This window comes from Saimiri boliviensis, chromosome 1 (genome assembly GCF_048565385.1).
Source record: "Saimiri boliviensis isolate mSaiBol1 chromosome 1, mSaiBol1.pri, whole genome shotgun sequence".
In the NCBI taxonomy this organism is placed as follows: Eukaryota; Metazoa; Chordata; class Mammalia; order Primates; family Cebidae; genus Saimiri; species Saimiri boliviensis.
Window position 1 is genome coordinate 114,369,018 of NC_133449.1, and position 21,066 is coordinate 114,390,083.

The window sequence follows — 21,066 nt, forward strand, 5'->3', positions numbered from 1 at the left end:
GAACACATCTCTTGCTCTTACACCTCAATTCTGGCTAGACCTTGGGGCTTACACCCTGAATCTCCAGGGTCACCAAACATTTTTCTCCAGCACCACCCCCCCCCCGTCCTCCAGAAGTTGGCACAGGGCAGCTAAGGGTAAGATACTGTCATCCTATGGTCCTGACCCCCTCCCAGTCTCTGCAACACATATACACACGCACACACACAATTGTGTGTCTCTCTAAGGGAGCATTACGTTTATTTCTAGTTAGGCTGAATTACTGGTGAGATGGCTGGTGCCACCATAAGTCCTTGGTCCGGCCAAGGGACCTGAGATGGCATAGTCTGGCAGCCTCCTTTCCAGAAATTAATGCCAGGGGGTCAGGTAGTTGACACGACTGTGAAGAGAAGTAGGGGTGAGGTGGGGTCTTCCAGGGTATCCTGGGGGAAAAACCAGGCTTTCCTCCTCTAGGCTCTGAAAACACAGCTTCCAGCCAGCCTCTATGTGGCTCAGGAGCCTTCAATGGCTCCCTGTTTTCTGCATTTTCAGCTGTCCTCCTTAGCTTTCAAGCTAACGCCCCTCCTTTGAGTTTGCCTCATCCCTCTCTCCCACTGATTCCTAACTATGAACAGCTTCACCCATTTCTCAATCATTTAGTGAACCTACTCTGTTAGGCATCATATGGTAGCAAACCCCAGAAACGTTCCCCCTCCCCGCTGTGGGAGAGGGGAAGTCTAGTTTCTGTCAATAATGACCGTGCAATAGTCTGGGTGCTATAAGATGGGGACACACAGGTAGTGACCAGTGGGAGGGAATGTGAGCCGGTGGGGAGAGGCAGAGGGACAGGAAGACTTCAAGGAGGATAGCACATCTGTGCTGGGCTTTAAAGAGCACAAAGGAGGCCGGGTGCAGTAATCCCAGCACTTTGGGAGGCCGAGGCAGGGGGATCACAAGGTCAGGAGTTCGAGACCAGCCTGACCAACATGGTGAATCCCTGTATCTACTAAAAATACAAAAATTAGCTGAGCGTGGAGGCGCATGCCTGTAATCCCAGCTGCTCAGGAAGCTGAGGCAGGAGAATCGCTTGAACCTGGGAGGCAGAGGTTGCAGGGAGCCAAGATCCCACGAACCATTGCACTCCAGCCTGGGCGACAGAGCGAGACTCCGTCTCAAAAAAAAACAAAACAAACCAAAACAACAACAAAAAAACCACGAAGGAGTTTTGCAGGCAGAGGAGGAAGGGCCATCTAGTCGATAAAACTGCACAGGCAAAGGTGTGAGGAGTGCTTGGTGGTCTGCTAGGTTTCGGTGGAGTCTAGTCTTGCTGGAGTGTACAAAGTGGGGCTGGGAAGGTGAGACATGATTCAGTTATGAAAACGTTTGAATATCTTGCAACCTCCATTCTTGTTCTTATCTCCAAGCTTTTACTCGTGGGGCGACCCTGCTGGGAACACCACTTGGCCCCCTCCATTAGAGCCTCTCAGCACCCTAGAAGGCAGATTCTGGCCTCTCTCCCTGGCGTTTCTTTTTTGTCTGTTTTCTCTCCTTCATGTAACATCCCTGCCTCATCCTTTTGGCCTCCTCCGGTCAAACGTGGTGAAATGGACCCCCTCCCGCACCTACCCCCACCCCAGTGGGCTGCATATTTGCCAGGGGCGGATCTCTCCAGAGGGAAGCAGCTCGCACCCTCCTAGGAGGGCACCTCCTCCACGCCAGGCCTTGCTGGGGCAGGGGAGTCTCAGAGTCGGGGAGCCCCGAGGCTGCCCCCTCTGCAGCGGTCGGATGGGAAAGTGGTCGTCTGCGGGGCGGGACAGGGCCAGTTCCCCTACCTGTAGCTGGAGCCGAAGCTTCGGAAAGTGTTCCTGGGAAAGAACGGGGCGGGTGAGCCCGAGGGTGGGGGACGACCCTCTCTGGGAGCCTCACTCGCACCTCGGGAGCTACCCGCTCTCCCCGCCATCCCTCCTGAAGGGTTCCAGAGCGCCTTCACCCAATCCAAATGCCTCCACTCCGCAAGGGTGGAGTTGCCAGGGATAGCAAGATGCTCTGTGTAGTAGGAATTACACATGTATTCATTTTGAAATTGCAATTTGTTTGTAGTATGTTACAGCCAATCAATTAATTTTCCCAGTTCTCACGTTTTCAAGAGGCACTGCATGTGCGCTAGAAAAGCGGCCCAGACCCCATCCTCCCTCCTCCGGATATGGGTCTCGGGGTGCGTGGCGTCACTTACAGGGAGTCGAAAGGCAGGGGCTTCTGTCCGTAGCGGTCCAGGCTGGGGTTCTGGTTGAGGCAGTACTGCGGCGGGCAGCAGGGGAGTGAGTCGGGGGAGCACGGACGCCCTGCCACGCCCCACACAGTGCTCCCTGCTTGAGACCGTGGCCCTCAAGACTGAGAGGCCCTGCTCTGGGTCTCCTCCGTCCCCAACTCCCGGTTGACGCCGCTCCCCACCAGAACTCCCCCAGGGACGGGTCTGCGCCCCGCGCTCCCTACCCGCCAGCTCTGGGTCACGTCCGGCTTCAAGTATCGCACCGCGTAGCCGCTGAAACCCTCCACTGCGGACAGAGAGCCTCTCTCGAGCGCCCCGCCCTCCCTAGGACCGCCCCAGGAAAGCCCCGCCCCTCACATACGCCCCGCCCAAGTCAGGCCCCGCCCACACGTGTTCGGAGAACAGGCCCCGCCTCCGCTACCCCGCCTGGGCGGTCTCCGCCATGACTGCTCCGCCTGGCCCGGTCCCCACGGGAAGCCCCGCCTCCAGGTCCGCGCGCACGACTTAGACCTACCCGCCGCAAGTGCCACCGCTGCACCCCAGCGGCCCCGCCCTGTCTCTTCTGGCCCTCCCGCCCCCCACGCTCCTGCCAGCAGTCTAGGCTCCCTGTCCAGCCCCGCGGCCCACCTGCCGGGCAGTTCCTTCAGCCGCCCGTAGACTGACCTCTTTTGCTCAGGCAGGGCAGCTTGAACTCCCGGGCCGAGGACACGAAGCGGGACCAGTCCTCTATGGCGCGCGTGAAGCAGGGCCAGTCCACTCGGTTGATGCCCGGCGCGATGGGTGCCAGCTTTCCCTCCTGGTACCTGTGGCGGAGCTTCTGGCCTGTTGCGGTGATGTCCTGCCAGGTCCACGGGGGGTCAGGGCCACTCGGCCGTAGCTGCAGGAACCCAAGGCAGCCATCCCAGTCCACCCCAAAGACCTAAGCTGACAACTGGACTGGGGCATCTGACAGAGGGGGCACCCGAAGTCAAGAACCCGGATGGGGTCATGTGGGGAGGTGAGTCCCAAGCAGGCACCTGAGGCGGTGCTCGGAGAGTAGATCCCAGGACCAGAGGTGCTTGAGGCTGGTGTCCCTTAGCAAACCCAGGGGTAGGACAAAGGACACTCACCAAGCACTGCAGGGGTTTGTTGGGGATCCCAAGGAGGGTAAAATGGGCGTTGTCAAACTCATCTGTTGAAACAGGAGAAAGGGAGAAGTATCTCCTTCACCAGTGGTCAGAGGTCATAGGAGAACTTTGGCCCCCATTGTACTTTTAAAAATTTTTTGAGGCCGGGCACGATGGCTCAACGCCTGTAATCCCAGCACTTTGGGAGGCAGAGGCGGGTGGATCATTTGAGGTCAGGAGTTCGAGACCAGCCTGACCAACATAATGAAACTCTGTCTCTATTGAAAGTACAAAAATTAGCCAGGCCTGGTGGCATGTACCTGTAACCCCAGCTACCTGGGAAGCTGAGGCAGGAGGCTCACTTGAGTCCAGGAGGTTGAGGCTTCAGTGATCATACCACTGCACTTCCACCTGGGTGACAGAGCAAATTCCTGTTACAGTGAGCCAAGGTCATGCCATTGTACTCCAGCCTGGGCACCAGAGTGAGACTCTGTCTCAAAAGAAAAAAAAGGCCGGGCGCGGTGGCTCAAGCCTGTAATCCCAGCACTTTGGGAGGCCGAGGCGGGTGGATCACGAGGTCGAGAGATCGAGACCATCCCAGTCAACATAGTGAAACCCCGTCTCTACTAAAAATACAAAAAATTAGCTGGGCATGGTGGCACGTGCCTGTAATCCCAGCTACTCGGGAGGCTGAGGCAGGAGAATTGCCTGAACCCAGGAGGCGGAGGTTGTGGTGAGCCGAGATCGTGCCATTGCACTCCAGCCTGGGTAACAAGAGCGAAACTCTGTCTCAAAAAAAAAAAAAAAAGGAAAGAAAAAGAAAAAAAAAGAGGAGAGAGAGGTCACAAGACTAAGAGAACAGACTCCTTGTGGCAATAAGGTACCAAATTATTAACAAGACCTGAGACCATGCCAGGCAAGGGTTAAGCCCGATCTTGGTTCACTATAACCTCCACCTGCTGGGTACAAGCAACTCTCCTGCCTCAGCCTTCCAAGTAGCTGGGATTACAGGCACCTGCTACCCCACCCGGTTAATTTTTGTATTTTTAGTAAAGACGGGGGTTTCACCATGTTGGCCAGGCTGTTCTCGAACTCCTGACCTCAAATGATCTGCCTGCCTTGGCCTCCTAAAATGCTGGGATTACAGGTGTGAGCCACTATGCCCTGCCTAAATTTATAAATTTCTGGTTTTTCAGTTAACAGTAATAAAAAGTTAGGGAACAAAATAATATGTGTTTGTATTCCCGTTAGTAAGTCAGACACTAAGAATGGTGGGGGATTACCTGTAAGGGGGGCAGTGGGAGCGAGACTTGCTGCTGTGCATATCGTTACAGCATTTTGAGTTTTGAAGTTGTGACTATTACTTTTATTTAAAGCATATGCTTACAATAAAATACACATCTACCTCAGAGCTTCCTTTAAAAATCTAGATTCCTGGCTTCTCTTGGAAGCAGGAAATTGGAAGAACTGGTGACCTGGCTGGCCCCTCCAACATAGCACAGTCTGTGGGGAGCCTCGAAGCTGCCATTTAAACAGGGCAGGTGTGGGTGCCCCATTTCCCTGTGGACTCTCCCTTCCCATGGCCTCCCCACCCACTTCCCTCATTTGCGTTTCCCATCAGGGCCCGTATAGCAACTCTGGTGATCTCCATGTGGTCTCTGACATCCTCAGCCTGCCTGCCACCGAAGCTGGAGCCTAGGTATGGGCCTGCACTCTCCCTCTTCCGCCTCCTACCTCGCCCTGCCTGTACCTTCTCCTGTTCACTTGATCTGCTAAATACCTTCTAAATCCCTCCATACACAAGCTCCGCAGTCCATGTGGGGTTATTCACTAGGCCTGTGGGGGTCTTTTACCCTGAAGGCCCACATGTCCTCCTCTCCTGCAGGTGGGCTGTGAGGAGGGGTCTTCTCTCTTTTCCACATACAGAGAGGCTTGGGGAAAAGTTGTTATTGCTGTGACTCCTACCACTGCACCTACCAACCTCTGCTCAGTTCTCTCCCCATTCATTACAGCAGACTAGGCACAGCAGCTCACGCCTATAATCTTAGCACTTTGGGAGGCCAAGGCAGGAGGATCGTTTGAGCCCAGGAGTTTGAGACCAGGTTGGGCAAGTAGGGAGACTCTGTCTCTACAAATAATTTCTGTTTTTTTTTTTTTTTTTTGAGACGGAGTTTCACTCTTGTTACCCAGACTGGAGTGCAATGGCGCGATCCCGGCTCACCGCAACCTCCGCCTCCTGGGTTCCGGCAATTCTCCTGCCTCAGCCTCCTGAGTAGCTGGGATTACAGGCACGCGCCACCACGCCCAGCTAATTTTTTTTTTTTTTTTGTATTTTTAGTAGAGACGGGGTTTCACCATGTTGACCAGGATGGTCTCGATCTCTTGACCTCGTGATCCACCCGTCTCGGCCTCCCAAAGTGCTGGGATTACAGGCTTGAGCCAATTAGGTGGGCATGGTGGCATGTGCCTGTGGTTCCAGTTACTTGGCAGGCTAAGGTGGGAGGATCATTTGAGCCTGGGAGATCAAGGCTGCAGTGAGCCATGATCATGCCACTGCACTCCAGCCTGGGCAACAGAGTAAGACACTGTCTCCCCAAAACAAAAGCAAAACAAAACAACAATAACAATAATGGCATCAGCAACATTTTTTGAGCAGATATTATGTGGCAGGCACTCCTTTTTTTTTTTTTTTTTTTGAGATGGAGTCTCATTCTCTCATTCTGTTGCCAGGCTGGAGTGCAATGGCGCAATCTCGGCTCATGGCAGCCTCCACCTCCTGGGTTCAAGTAATTCTTCTGCCTCAACCTCCTGAGTAGCTGGGATTACAGGTACCTGCCATGACACCCCGCTAATTTTTGTATCTTTAGTAGAGACGGGGTTTCACCATGTTGGCCAGGCTGTTCTTGAACTCCTGACCTCAGGTGATCTGCCGGCCTCAGCCTCCCAAAGTGCTGGGCTTAGAGGCGTGAGCCTCTGTGCCTGGCCTCTAAGTGCTTTTTGCACTCTATCTCCTAACCCCACAACAACCCTTCAAGGCACGTCCTGTCATTCTCCTCATTTTACTGAGCAGTAAACAGAGGCTCAGACCTGGCCAAAGTGTCATGGGCAGGGAGCAGAAGCGCTGGGACTGGCCTCTTTCATCCTTGCATGTCACCTTCTTTCTTGAGACCACCTACCCCTTTCCCAGAGGGGATCCTGCACCAGCGGACTGACCTTTGCGGCAGTAGGTGGTGGACTGGCAGTGCTCATCAGGAAGGCAAGCCTTGACAGTGTCCCTGTCCATGTGGCGCAGGGTGGGCAGGGCCGGGTGGTAGAGCTGCTGCTTCACGCCCGCCAGCTGGTTGCGCTGCCGCTCCACAGGAAGCAGGATGGCCGGGGAGGCATACACATGAGTGGAGCCATCGTCCCAGGGCACCAGGTCGATGATGCGGGCCATAGCTGGGGGGCAGAGGGTTCTAAGGAGCTCTCCCTGGCTCATGCTGGCCAGACACCCTTCTCTACAGAAACACAACTTTGGCCAATGGCAATGTCTACTTGCGAAACATTTATTTAGCACCGACTTTGTGCCAAGCCGTTTTTCAGAAGCTCATAATGGGGTTGCAGGAACATTCAGATAACAGAAGACAATAGAGACAACCCTCCCACTGCCCTCCCAACACACACACACACACACACACACACACACACACATGCGCACACACACACACACACACACACACACACACACACGTTGTGCCATGGCTATGAGGGAGGTCAGTACAGAGCGTTTGTGTTTTTCTGGGGAGGCTGGGGTTGGGGCATTCAAGAAATGGTCTAAAAGAGGTGGTATTTTAGTCTATTCTTTTTTTTTTTTTTTTTTGAGACAGAGTCTCACTCTCTTGCTTAGGCTGATGTGCAGTGGTGTAATCTTAGCACAATGCAACCTCCGCCTCCCAGGTTGAAGTGATTCTCCTGACTCAGCCTCCCGAGGAATTGGGATTTCGGTCACCCACCACCACACCCAGCTAGTTTTCGTATTTTTAGTAGAAACAGGGTTTCACCATGTTGGCCAGGCTGGTCTTGAACTCCTGACCTCAAGTGATCCACCAGCCTCAGCCTCTCAAAGTGCTGGGATTACAGGTGTGAGCCACCACGCCTGGAGAGTCTATTCTTAAATAATGAGTGGGAAAGGGCAGAAGCAAGTGGGTTCAAAATGTAGCTCTCTATGCCATATGCTTCTGGGTGAATAATTATGGACTTGCCTTAGCTAAGGTATTTGCCCAAAATTCTACATATTGACTCAGAAAGATTTTCAGGAAGGGGAGTAACATGATATATTTGAACTAGAAAAGCATTACTGGGTACCCAGTGCCTCCCTTTAAAAAGCAGATAGGCCCAGGACCCTTTCAGTTATTTACACTTTAGTGAGAATTTCTCGAGGCAGCTTGCTTGCTTCCTGACCCTAAGTTAGAGGTGAGAGGTAGAGGTGGGAGCAAGGGTGGCAGGAAGAGAGAGGACCTTAGGTCATGGAGGAGCAGGGAAGGGGCATGGTGACAAGGCAAAGGGAAGCTGCCTTAGGGGATGGGACTGCCTGGAGAGGGAAAAGGAGAGGGCTCACTGAGACAGGGAAGAGGCAGATGGGGGCTCCCTGCTTCTGACTCACCAGTAGCAGCTACCTTATCTGTAGGGCTCAGGCCCAGGTGCACAGGCTTATAAGGACTTTCAGCTCTTCGACTGCTCAATGGGCAGAAGAGGAAGTGAGGCGGGCGGGTCCCTTATTATGGACAGCAGCAGAATAAAGGAATATTGTGCACACACAATGCCCATTGCAGCCTAGTTCTGAGCACCCACTCCTTAGCAACCCCGGCAACTGCAGGCTCTAAGAAGAGCCTGTGCCAGAATTTCTGTGCTCTGGCCACTCCCTTCTAGACTTCCTGAAGGCTGTGATCTCCCAGGCCTCACCACAGGCCAGGCATCTTCGGAAATGTCAGACAGGGAGCAGGAGTTCTCTGGAGGTGGTCAGGCCAAGGCAGGCCAGAAATGGCTACTGAGTCCACTGCAGGCTGTGTGATCCTGGGCTAGTTACCACACCTCTCTGGGCCTCGAGGCTCTCCTCTGCGTTAGGCAGGGACTCTAGGGCCTGCCATTAGGAGGATCTGGATGCCGAGAGGGATCTCCCCTCCCTGCAAACCTCAGGGAAGAGGGCACTGCACTGTCTGCCAGCCCTTGAGTCTGTAGGGGTGGAGATTAGCTGTGGCCAGTATCCAGGGTAAGCGTGAGGGGATCAGGGAGAGTGGTGGCCTCAGCAGGCCAGGGATTAGCGGATGATACTCCACCCTCAGCCCCTGCAGAACAGCAGGCTCCCCACTCCCAGGAAAGGCAGGCTGTGAGTACCCGAACCCAGCACACCTGATGCCTGCCCACCATCCTAGTCACAACCATTAGAGACAGACACCCCCAAGGTGAGGAAAACTTAGGAGAGCCTCACTTATTTGCATATACCTGCATATACCTGCAAATCAGGCAGGGTCTTGGAGCCCGTCCTGTGAGATTCCTGTAGGATTTCTTTTCCCGGTTGCTCCTCCTCCAGTGCTCCCAGAACAGCATCCCAAAGTGCTGCCCCTTATAGAAAACCTTTCCCGAGTTGACTCCACTCACCACCCACCGCCCACAACTTGTTTCTTGACTTTTTTTTTTTTTTGAGACAGAGTCTTGCTTTGTCACCCAGGCTGCAGTGCAGTGGCACAACCTCCGCCTCCTGGGTTCAAGCAATTCTCCTGCCTCAGCCTCCTGAGTAACTGGGATTACAGGCACATGCCACCACACCTGGCTAATTTTTGTATTTTTAGTAGAGACAGGGTTTCAGCATGTTGACCATGCTGGTCTTGAACTCCTGACCTTGTGATCCTCCCGCCTGAGCCTCCCAAAGTGCTGGGATTACAGGCATGAGCCACCACACCAGGCCATTTCTTGACTCTTTTAAAGTTGTAAAATAGAAGAAATACAGACAGTGCATAAATATATAATATAATTAATAATTTACAAAATGAGACCCCATGAAACTACCACCCAACCTGGTCAAGACATGGAGTACTATTTTTTTTTTTTTTTTTTTTTGAGACAGAGTTTCCCTCTTGTTACCCAGGCTGGAGTGCAATGGCGCGATCTCGGCTCACCGCAACCTCCGCCTCCTGGGTTCAGGCAATTCTCCTGCCTCAGCCTCCTGAGTGGGTGGGATTACAGGCACGCGCCACCATGCCCAGCTAATTTTTTTTTTTAGTATTTTTAGTAGAGACGGGGTTTCACTATGTTGACCAGGACGGTCTCGATCTCTCGACCTCGTGATCCACCCGCCTCGGCCTCCCAAAGTGCTGGGATTACAGGCTTGAGCCACCGCACCCGGCCAGGTTAGTAGTTTCTTAAAAAACAAAGCAGAATTGTGCCATATGATTGGGTCATATGGAAGATTCTACTCCAGGAGTCTTCCCAAGAGAAATAAAAGTATGTTGTGAGGCACAGTGGCTCACGCCTGTAATCCCAGCATTTTGGGAGGCTGAGGCAGGTGGATCATGAGGTTGAGAGTTTGAGACCAGCCTGGCCAACATAGTGAAACCCAGTCTCTACTAAAAATGCAAAAATTAGCCGGGCATGGTGGTGCAAGCCTGTAATCCCAGCTACTAGGGAGGCTGAGGCAGGAGAATCACTGGAACCTAGAAGGCGGAGGTTGTAGTGAGCCAGGATCACACTACTGCACTCCAGTCTGGGCAACAAGAGCAAGACTCCGTCTCAAAAGAAAAAAAAAAAAAAGAAAGAAAGAAAGTATATGTCTACACAAAGACTTGCACACGAATGTTCATAGCAACATGATGTACAGCCAAACAGTGGAAACAACCCGTGTCCACTGATGAGTGGATAAACTGTGATGTGTCTATCCCCCGTAATACTCCCGGGCAATGAAAAGAATACATGCTATGAGGTGGATGAACCTCGAAAACATTATGCTGAGGCCAGATGTGAAAATCCACATACTCTATGACCCATTTATATAAAATGTCCAGGAAAGACAGATCTGTAGACACAGAAAGCAGATGTGCGGTTGCTGGGACTGGCATGGATGAATGAAGAGTGGTTATCATCTGGCACGAGGGGTCTTCCTGGGGCAATGTGAATGTTCTAAAACCAGATGGTGGTGAGAGTTGCACAGTTGCACAGTGATTTCCGAAAAATCACTGAGTTAGGCCAGGGCTGGTGGCTCATGCCTATAGCCCCAGCATGCTGGGAAGCCCAAGTGGAAGGATTACTTGAGCCCATGAGTTCAAGACCAGACTGGGAAACATGGCAAAACCCTGTCTCTACAAAAAAATACAAAAATTAGCTGGGCATGGTGGCGTGTGCTTGTGGTCGCAGCTACTTGGGAGGCTGGGGTGGGAGAATCACTTCAGCCCAGGAGGTCAAGGCTGCAGTGAGCTGTGATCATACCACTGCACTCCAGCCTGAGTGATAGAGTGAGACCCTGTCTTAAATAATTAAATAAATAATAAGTAATAAAACTCACTGAGCTGTATAGTTAACATGGATGAATTTTATGGCATGTATATCCCCATCGAGTTGATTTGAAAACTAGATGCCAGCCAAGGTAGTAAAAAAAAGGAAGACATTGGCCCTGCCAGTCCCTAGAAGCTTCCACATACACCTTCCCAATTACAACCCCAACCCAGCGAGAGGGCACCACTCTCCCGCCTTATAGTACAACCTGTGCTTTTACTTATGGGCAATGATAGAAAACTTTATTTAACATCTTTAGGCTTTATAGAAAACTGGAGGCTGTAAACGTACTTATGTTTGGAGCCATGCACAGGACAAACTAATATTGCCTTTTGGGAACTTTGTATGCGTGATCACTAGGGTCTTTTGCAGCTGGCTTCTTTCCCTCCATACGTATGCACATGAGATTCATCCAAACTGTAGCCACTGTGTGTGGCTGTGTTTTGCTCATTTTCCCCACCCCGGAGTCCATGACTCTTCACTCAGGCCCCTCTAACTTACCCTCCTTCCAACTCAGTAGGGGATCCAACTGCCTCCAAGTCACGCAATGCCAGGGGCGCATTTCAAGCCTCAGCTCAGACAGCGGCCCCTCAGATAACTTCCCCGCCAACACAGCCACCTCTCTTGGCTTTGACTTCACCCCATGCTTCTGCTTCCCCTTCTCCATCCCTGGTAGCTCCTTCAGGCTCCTTTACCAGCTCCTGCTCTGTTTGCATCCTCTGAGCGAGCCCAGGTGTTCTTTTCCCTGGGTTTCCTAGGTGATGTCAGTCAGTCCTGTGGCATTAAGCATCATCTGCAAGCTGAGGCCTCCAAAATTTCTATCTCCAGTAGACTGCTAAGTGACACACACAGACACACTCTCTCTCTCTCTCTCTCTCTCTCTCTCTCTCTCTTTCTCTCTCTCTCTTTCTCTCACTTACATTTCAACCTGGATGTCTCTCAGACACTTTTTTTTTTTTTTTGAGGCAGAGTCTTGCTCTGTCGCCCAGGCTGGAGTGCAATGGTGTGATCTTGGCTCACTGCAACCTCTGCCCCTCGGGTTCAAGCGATTCTCCTGCCTTAGCCTCCCGTGTAGCTTGGAATATAGGCATCTGCCACCATGCCTGGCTGATTTTTGTATTTTAGTAGAGACGGGGTTTCGCCATGTTGGCCAGGCTGGTCTCGAACTCCTGACGTTAGGTGATCCACCTGCCTTGCCCTCGCAAAGTGCTAGGATTATAGGCATGAGCCAGTGCGCCCAGCCTCTCTCAGACATCTTAACAAAGTGGTGCTCATGATTTTCCCCCCAAAATTGTTCCTCCAAACTTCTAGCCCCAGGTTTCTTCTTTTCAGTACCTATGTAAACCAGCCGGGGGTGGTTTACTGGTTCACCCAGTAAAGCAGCCACCCAGTTGCCCAGGGTGAGCCCCTCGATGCCCCCTTTTCCCTCTCCTTTCCCTTCTCCTATCTGTACTCCCACCAGCATAGTCCAGGCCCCGTCATCCCTCCTGTCAGGCTTCAGGCAAAAGGCGCATGTCACCTGTGTTACTTGCAGGCCCAGGCAAGGGCTCCCTGCTGTTCCCTGGGGAGGAGCTCTGGCCCCTGTAGCCTGGCATATTTGTAGGGAAGGGTCAAGGAGCACCTTGAGCTTTACCATTGGGGTTTGGCCTTGTTGGCAGAAAGAACTTTCTTCCGCATCACTTGCCTTGTGGAGGCTGGATTATCAGAGGTCTTGAAGCCCAGCACTGGAGGGGAAGCCAGGGGTCATCCAGTCACCAATCGGCTTGTTTCTCCGCAGCCTCCAGACCAGTTTCCTGCTTCTACACTTGCGCACTACACAAAGCCACACAGATCATGCCCAGCCCCTGTTCAAAACCATCATCTAAAACTACACTCCTTCCTGTGGCCTAGAGGCCTCACATCTGCCCCCTGTCCCCGTCAGCCTCATCCCCACCACCCTCCTCTGCACCCACTAAGCTCCGGGACCCCTGGGCTGCATGCTGCTCCTCAAGGCTTATTCCAGCCTCGGAACCTTTCTCCTTGCAGTGTCCTTGGCCTGGAGCACCATTCACCCAGCTCTTTTTCACAGCTGAGTGTTTCTTGCTTTTCATGTCTCCGCTTAAATATACATCTACCTCATCATAGCGACCTGCCTACCTGCCCCCACTGCCCTCCACAACACGTGCCTCTGCCCTGTTTGTTTCTTTTACGGCACTTAGCATTATTTGCAATCTCTCTTTATTTGTCGGGAATCTCCTGCATTGAAATGTAAGCTCCATGAAGACAGGGCCTATGTCTGTCTTGCTCTGTGTGCCAGGGCTGGCACACTGCCAGGCACAGAGGAAGACGTCTAGGCCGGGTGCAGTGGCTCGCATCTGTAATCCCAACACTGTGGGAGGCTGAGGCCGGGGGATTGCTTGCATCCAGGAGTTTGAGACCAGCCTGGGCGAGACCCCTGTCTCTAAAAAATAAAGATAAAAATTAGCCATTAGCCTGGCATGGCAGCACACATGGGTAGTCTGTTACTCAGGAGGCTGAGGTGGTGAGGTGGGAGTATCACTTAAGGCTGAGAGGTTGAGGCTGCAGTGAGCCATGATTGCACCACTGCACTTAGCCTGAGTGACAGAGAGAGACTGTGCTCCCCCACCCCCCCAAAAAAGGAAAAGAAAGGAAAGGAAAGGAAAAACTCTAGAAATGGTACAGATAATTAAGTCAAGTCCTGTCCCTTTGCCAAATATTCCTCAGTGGCACCACACTGAGCACTCCTTCCTTGGGCCCTGTCCCTTGCACACTCTCCTCCTAGATCTCTGTATCCCTTCTAGTGTCCAACCTCAGTTCACAGGGCAGGTCAGATGCCCAGTCATCTGCCAGGCCTTGATCCAACCTCCAGGCCCAACCCTGGGACACAGCCTTTCTGGCAGAGCCCAAAGCACGGCTGCTGAGACCCTCCCCAGAGAAGACTCTAAGCCAGAGAGAACCTGCCTGAGACCTGGCCTTGGGGCTGAAGAGTTGGGGTACGCCTCTTGCCACCACTGGGTGGGAATTGACAAGCCCCTGCCACCCTGAGGAGTCTCCAGGCATCACATGGGAACTCCAGGCTGTCATTCTCCCACCAGCCACTCTGTGCCTTGGCCAAGGTGTGTGGGTAGCCAGGCTCCTGGTAACCCAGGCAGGTCCCCTGGCAACTCATGGTGCTCCAGACCTGGGCCATGCAGGGGCCCTTCCCTAGGGCCCACATCCTTGCTGGATGCTGCTGCTGGTTCCCTGGGCATCAACAGCCTCTTTTCTCCCCTGCCCCCATTCAGCACCTGCTAATCCTTTGCACACGGCCCAGCTACCGCCAATTAATCTTCCTTGTGTCTGAGGGGCCAGCTAGGAGTGGCAGCGTGAAGACAATTCCTGGCTGGCGGCTGGCATCTGAGCAGGTAACTCAGGAGGAGATAGAGGCTCAGTGGGACCCCTGAGGAGATCCCCATGTTCTCCCTTGAGCAAGGCATTTAGGCAGGACCAAACTGGCGCGGCAGGAAACCTGTGGCTTCCCTCTCTCCTCTGGAGCTCAGATTTTAGCGTGCATCAGAATTTTCAGGAAAGCCTGTGGAATGCAAATTCCTAGGTCCCTCAGGAGGGCTTGGGGGAACTAGAAATCTGTATTTTCACCAGCTCTCCAGAAGATTCTGAAAATGTTGGTGGGGCAACCCCATAGCTCCCTGAGCTGCCACTCATGGGTCCCCCTTTCCCACCGGAGCCTCCCTCATCAAAGTGCTGTCAGCAGGGACATTCCTCATTTAAGAGGAAAAAGAAATGTGGGGGATGGGGAGGCTTTGTCAGTCATTTCCAGGAGGTTTAGAAATGCAAGCCAGAATTGCTGCCCGCTGGGAGGGGTCTGCAGGCCTGGCCCGCAGAAGAGGCTGACACTCAGTAAATGCCACGACCTCCTGGGAATAGATGTGGGGCACCTGGAATCGGGCAGACCCAAGTGGAAACTCAGCTCAGCCACTGCTGGCTGTGCTGCTTCGGGCGATTCTGTTCACCTTTCTGTTCTCCATAATGAAAATCCTTATTTTACTGAGTGCAAGGGTGGGGTGTGGTGGTGGGGATGAAGACGAATATGATCATGGGTAGAATGCACTTAGCTCAGCCCTGCCTCTCAGGGCTGCCTGGGGTTGGCTGGGGTCAGTGAAATCTGCCATCCCAACATGTGAGCTCCAGCAGCCCCCACCTGGGAAGACACTGTGTCTGCGCCCCCACTTTCAGGGAAATGGAAGACCAGAGGGGTCATGTCAGGCCCAAGTGCACTTTTTGGGAGGCTGAGCTGGGGAATCTGACACTCAGAGCTCCTTTCCCACCACGGCTTCTCATGGGAGAGGCTGGGCTGCTGATGCCAGAGTGGGAACAGAGGTCAGGGCTGTGAGTAGAAGGCAGGCAGCACAGCCACAGGCTCTGGGGACCTGGGCTTGGGGACAAGGATCCTGGGCTTGGGCCGGCCTCTTCAGTTGGGGCTGGATTCCTTGGAAGAGAGGGGCATATAGACACTCTGCCGACGCTCGGGTTGCTCATGGCTGGCAGAGGGGTAGGGCACACTCACGTGGGGCAAAGGCACGTCCAGGGGTAGGAGTTAGCACAGTGACCTGCATGCTGCCCACTGGCCAGGCCATCCTGCACAGGTTCGGTCATAAGGGCTGGGGCTCCCCATTCCCCAAAGAGAAATCAACCGGAAGCAACCTGTATAAGGTAGGACTGAAATAACACAGTAAACCATGAAAAAAGGTTTACCTGGCGTGGTATCTTTCTCTTTCTTTTTAAAAAGTATAGCACTAGAAGCATTTTATTTTATTTTTGAGACAGTCTTGCTCTGTCGTTTAGGCTGGAGGGCAATGGCTCGACCGTGGCTGACTGCAATTTTGGGCTCCAATGATTCTTGTGCGTCAGCCTCCCAAGTAACTGGCACTACAGGTGCATGCTGCCATGCTGGGCTGATTTTTTGATTTTTGGTAGAGATAGGATTTCATCGTGTTGCCCAGGATGGTCTTGAACCCCTGAGCTCAAGCGATCTGCCTGACTTGGCCTCCTAAAGGGCTGGGATTACAGGTGTGAGCCACTGTACCTGGTCTTATTATTATTAATTTTTTTTTAGAAAGAGTCTCACTCTGTTGCCCAGGTTGGAGTACAGTGGTATGATCTCAGCTCACTGCAACCTCTGCCTCCTGGGTTCAAGTGATTCTCCTGCCTCAGCCTGCGGAGTAGCTGGGATTACAAGTGCATGCTACCACACCCAGCTAATTTTTTAAATATTTTGTAGAAATGGGGTTTCACCATATGGTTGACTAGGCTAGTCTCAAACTCCTGACCTCAGGTGATCCTCCTGCCTTGGCCTTCCAAAGTGCTGGGTGTACAGGTATGAGTGACCATGCCAGGCCCATTTTTTTCTCCTTTTTTGAGACAGGATCTTGCTTTGTCATCTAGGCAGAGGTGCAGTGGCGTGATCACTGGAGCCTTGACCCCCTGACTCAGCCTCCTGAGTAGCTGGGACTACAGGTGCACACCACCACACCAGGCTTTTTTTTTTTTTTCTTTCTTTCTTTTTAAATAGAGTCAGGGGCTTGCTATGTTGGCCAAGAAGGTCTTGAACTCGTGAGCTCAAGTGACCCTCCCATCTTGGCCTCCCAGAGTGCTAGGATAACAGGCATGAGCCACTGCACCCAGCCTATTTTATCTTAAAAATTAAAAAATTATAAACATAGGTTAATTTTATCTTAAATTTTCCACTCCTATATTACTCATAATGAATATTTTTACTTAAAATGAGATTATGCAGTACATGATATTACACAATTAGTGTTTTTATTTGATATCATATAATAGTCATAGCCAATATTTATTTATTTTTGAGACAGAGTCTCGCTGTGACACCCAGGCTGGAGTGCAGTGGCCTGATCTCGGCTCATTGCAACCTCTGCCTCCCGGGTTTAAGCAGTTCTCTGCCTCGGCCTCCTGAGTAGTTGGACTACAGGCATTTGCCACCATGCCTGGCTAATTTTTGTGTTTTTATTAGAGATGGGGTTTCACCATCTTGGCCAGGCTGGTCTTGAACTCCTGACCTTGTGATCCACCCTCCTCGGCCTCCCAAAGTGCTGGGATTACAGGCATGAGCCACTGTGCCGGGCCCCATAGCCAACATTTATTAAACCCTTGGCATATGCCAGTCACTGCTCTGAGTATGTTACACTTATTATTACTGAGGCAGCATCTCACTCTGTCACCTGGGCTGGAGTGCAGTGTCACAGTCTTGACTCACTGCAACTTCCACCTCCTGGATTCAAGCAATTCTCATGTCTCAGCCTCCAGAGTTGCTTGGATTACAGGAACTCGCCACCATGCCCAGCTAGTTTTTGTATTTTTAGTAGAAATGGTGTTTCCCCATGTTGGCCAGGCTGGTCTGGAACTCCTGACCACAAGTGATCCACCTGCCTCAGCCTCCCAAAGTGCTGGGATTACAGGCATGAGCCACCACTCATGGCCTGAGTATGTTACACTTATCAATTCATTTTATCCTCACAATCAACCTATGAGGTAGGTACTATTAATATCCCTATTTTGCAGACAAGCAAACTGAGGCACAGAGACATTAACTGATCTGCTCATGACTTCATGCACATCTTGTTAGCTCAGAGTGCCTCTTTCTTTTTCATGCCCCCCGCAGTATTCCATTATTGAATATATTGTAACTTTTTAAATACATGCCCCTCTTAGAGATAAACATTTAGGCACACGTAGGTACTTTCCAACAGCCAGTCTCCTCTTGGTGAATATTTGGATGTTTTTCATCTTTTGCTATAACACTGTTGCAATGAGCTTCTTTGTACACATAAATTTATGGCCTTGAGTAATTCTATAAGGTAAATATCTAGAGATACAATTGCAGAAATATATATATATATACACACACATACATCTGCATGTGTATATGTAATATACATGTGTATTTATATATAAAATATATATGTGTGTGTACATATTATGTATTTTTTGAGAGTGGGTCTCGCTCTGTCATGCAGGCTGGAGTACAGTTTGCAGTTACATCATGACTTACTGCTGCCTCAAACTCCTAAGCTCAAGTGATCCTCCCACCTCAGCCTCCTGAGTAGCTGGGACTACAGGAGTGAACCACTATACCTGGTTAATTTTTAAAATATTCTGTAGAGATGGGAGGTCTCTCTGTCTTGTCCAGGCTGGTCTCAAACTCCTGGGTTCAAGCAATTGGCTCATCTCAGCCTCCCAAATTGCTGGGATTACAGGCATGAGCCACCACACCAAGTCGAATTTTTGTTTGTTTTTGAGACTGAGTCTTGCTCTTGTCACCCAGGCTGCAGTGCAATGGCATGATCTCAGCTCCCTGCAACCTCTGCCTCCTGGGTTCAAGCAATTCTGCCTCAGCCTCCTGAGTAGCTGGGATCACAGGAGCCCGCTACCACATCTGGCTAACTTTTGTATTTTTAGTAGAGACATGGTTTTGCCGTATCGGCCATGCTGATCTTGAACTCCTGACCATGTGATCCACCCGCCTCGGCTTCCCAAAGTGCTGGGATTTTAGGTGTGAGCCACCATGCCCAGCCAGCTGAAGTATTTTTAAAGTTGATGAAGGAAAAGGAAATGTGCAGCTCACAAGAGTGGTCTATAAGCAGCGGGAGCAACTGTGAGTGCTCTGGGGAGGACTAAGAACTCTGTCTTTCATAGGCATCAGGATGTTGGGCTGGGTCCAGAGGGTGCTGCCTCAGCCCCCAGAGACCCCTCGGAAGACCAAGATGCAGGAGGAAGAGAAAGTGGAACCAGAGCCAGAGCTGGAGGCGGAGGTGGAACCAGAGCGGAACCCCGAGGAGGCCGAGACAGAGTCCGAGTCCATGGTGAGAGGTGGAGGGGGAGGAGGGGCAGGCCCGCCTCGCTGCTCAGGGTCTTCCCAGTTTGGGCCACTTGCTCTCCAGGGAGCTTCTACAGCAGAAAAGGTGGGCGCCAGAAGGAAAAGGGAGGGGCACAGGGTCCCACACTTGTTCAAATTAGAAAACTCAGGTTCAGACAGTGGATTGGGCTTGCTCAAGGCTAACATTTTCTGTAAAAGGCTAAATGTTTTAGGCTTTGTGGGTAATGCTTTCTTGGTTAATTACTCAACTCTGCCATTATAGTGCGAAAGCAGCTATAGGTAATGCATGAATGAATGAGCATAGCTGGGTTCCAATAAAATTTTATTTATGAAAACAAGCAACAGCCTGGATTTGGCCCTCAGGCCATATTTTGCCAGCCTCTAGCATTCATAACAGAGGTACTCACAGGAGCCAGTGCATGAACTGATGATTGCTAGTCCATCATGATTAAGCAGTTTGCACCAGAATGTGACTCTGCTATGTAGCTAAGTACACTGATTAGTTGCTATTTGTTTTGTACCAAGACTTTCTCAGTGAAGGAAGCAGTGCATTGATAAACATTCTGGTGCAAACTGCTTAATCAGCACGGACCGTTACCACTTTGCAGACTGGCACTGGTCCACGCACCACACTTTCTCCAGAAACTTTCTCCAGAACTTTTCCTTTGGGCACATCACAACTTACCAGTTCTGCAACCCATCCGTTCAGGAGCTGGATGACAACTAATTCAGCAGCTCAATTCGACAGATTTGATTTAGCTTCTAATTGATGCCGGGGCCTGTGCTCAGTGCTGAAAGCATAAAGATGAATAGGCATTGCCCCGAGGGGGTCAGCAGACAAGAACCCAGCCAGTTCATTCTGCCGAGAGACACAGGTGGGGAGGAGGGAACGTGGTGAGCTCCAACACTGGCCTCACCTGTACCCTTCTTGGGGAGCCAAATAAGTGTGTCAGACCAAACCATGGGAGCTCAGAAGAGGGACAGTCATCTTAACTTTGGAGATTGGAGGCTGGTTGGGGAGAGCTTCTTAGTTAGACTCAGAGGGTGGATCAGAAGTTTAACCCAGGGAGATGGAGAGGCTGGCCATTCCTGGCAGAGGCAAGGCCATTACTAGAGAAGTGCAGGGTGTGTTTAGGAAACAGGATGTGTTGAGGTATAAGATGTCATATGCATGTGTATGTGTTGCATGCATATACAGGTAGATCCACGTGTGTGTGTAGTGTGCCCTTGGTATGTCGGTGTGTGTACATGTGTATTTGCAAATTGGGTGTGCATGACTATGTATGTGAACATGCATATGTATGTGAATGCATGTGTATGTGTTTGCACATATGTTTATGTATATGTGTATATGTATTAGTATGTCCACGATTCTATGTGCTCCTGTGACATGCTAGTTGTATATGTGTATGTATGTGTATACATATTTCTGAGTATGTGAGTGTATACATGTATTTCTATGTGTATGCGCATTTGAGCATCTGTGAATGTGTCATGTGTATGTGTATGTACACATATTTACCTGTCTTCATGTGTGTATATATACACATTTTGTGTCTGTGCATGTATGTTCATGTATGTTTAGATGCAGAAATCTGTGTGTGTGCAAATATGCATATGTGTGTGACTGAGCATGCGTGTATACACATATTTCTGCACCTGTATACATATGCAATATATCTATGCAAATGCGCATGTTGACTGTACACGGGCGGGTACAGACGTGTGTGTGTCTGCATGCATGCATGTATATGCATGTTTGCATATGACTGCATGCACATATTTATGTGTTGGGGCATGTCTGCATGTGCATGTTCAAGCGTATATGTACATATGTTTTTGTCTGTATGTGTGTGTGCATGCACTTATTTTTGTGTTTGTGCATGTGTGTATATATGCATGTTGGCATTTGTGTGCCACCATATGTATGCATATGTATGTATTTATATGCTCATATTATGTCTGTTTATGTATGCATGTGCATGACAGTGAGTATGTATACATTTGTGTGTGTATGCACATGTATGTTTGTACATACACATCTGTGCACATGGTAGCAAGAGGTGTGACTGCAGAGGCAGGTGAAAGGCAGGTGGCAGAGGCCAAACTCCAGCTGGCTACTAGGGAGGAATGGAAAGTTTGGGCCAGAAGGAGAAGGTAAGGCCACCAGATTTACAGGGACGATCCTGAGAAGAGAGTCATTCAGTCTTTTGTGGGGAAGGAATCCCTTGAGGGAGAATCAGGGGCTGCACCTGTCCAAACCAGGCTGATCTCACCTAGGGCTTACCTTGTCC

At 51.1% G+C, this 21,066-nt stretch overlaps 2 protein-coding genes across 2 annotated transcripts in view; one reads left to right on the forward strand and one right to left on the reverse strand.

Moving 5' to 3' along the window:
• Nucleotides 1–29: 29 nt before the first annotated feature.
• Nucleotides 30–6,792, reverse strand: SPMIP8 (sperm microtubule inner protein 8). The gene is made up of 7 exons (XM_039478826.2): nucleotides 6,568–6,792; nucleotides 3,358–3,419; nucleotides 2,912–3,086; nucleotides 2,473–2,534; nucleotides 2,213–2,277; nucleotides 1,812–1,844; nucleotides 30–379 (listed from the first exon to the last, which is right to left on the reverse strand). The coding sequence occupies exons 1-7, from the start codon at nucleotides 6,788–6,790 to the stop codon at nucleotides 349–351; spliced, it is 651 nt and encodes a 216-aa protein (XP_039334760.1). The 5' UTR covers nucleotides 6,791–6,792; the 3' UTR covers nucleotides 30–348.
• The window catches only part of CNGB1 (cyclic nucleotide gated channel subunit beta 1), a 101,113-nt gene continuing 82,794 nt past the window's right edge, over nucleotides 2,748–21,066 (forward strand). The window contains exons 1-3 of the mRNA XM_074402281.1: nucleotides 2,748–3,245; nucleotides 4,976–5,053; nucleotides 18,592–18,758. Of these exons, the coding sequence (XP_074258382.1) occupies nucleotides 18,600–18,758 (159 nt within the window). The 5' untranslated portion in view covers nucleotides 2,748–3,245; nucleotides 4,976–5,053; nucleotides 18,592–18,599. The remainder of the gene's footprint in view (nucleotides 3,246–4,975; nucleotides 5,054–18,591; nucleotides 18,759–21,066) is intronic.

Excerpts from the sequence above, each read along its gene's own strand:
- SPMIP8 (XM_039478826.2), bottom strand. The coding sequence starts at position 6,790 with ATGGCCCGCATCATCGACCTGGTGCCCTGGGACGATGGCTCCACTCAT. Across the intron at positions 3,420-6,567 it reads CACCACCTACTGCCGCAAAG|ATGAGTTTGACAACGCCCAT; the intron begins GTCAGTCCGCTG and ends CTGTTTCAACAG. Across the intron at positions 2,278-2,472 it reads ACGTGACCCAGAGCTGGCGG|TACTGCCTCAACCAGAACCC; the intron begins GTAGGGAGCGCG and ends TGCCCGCCGCAG.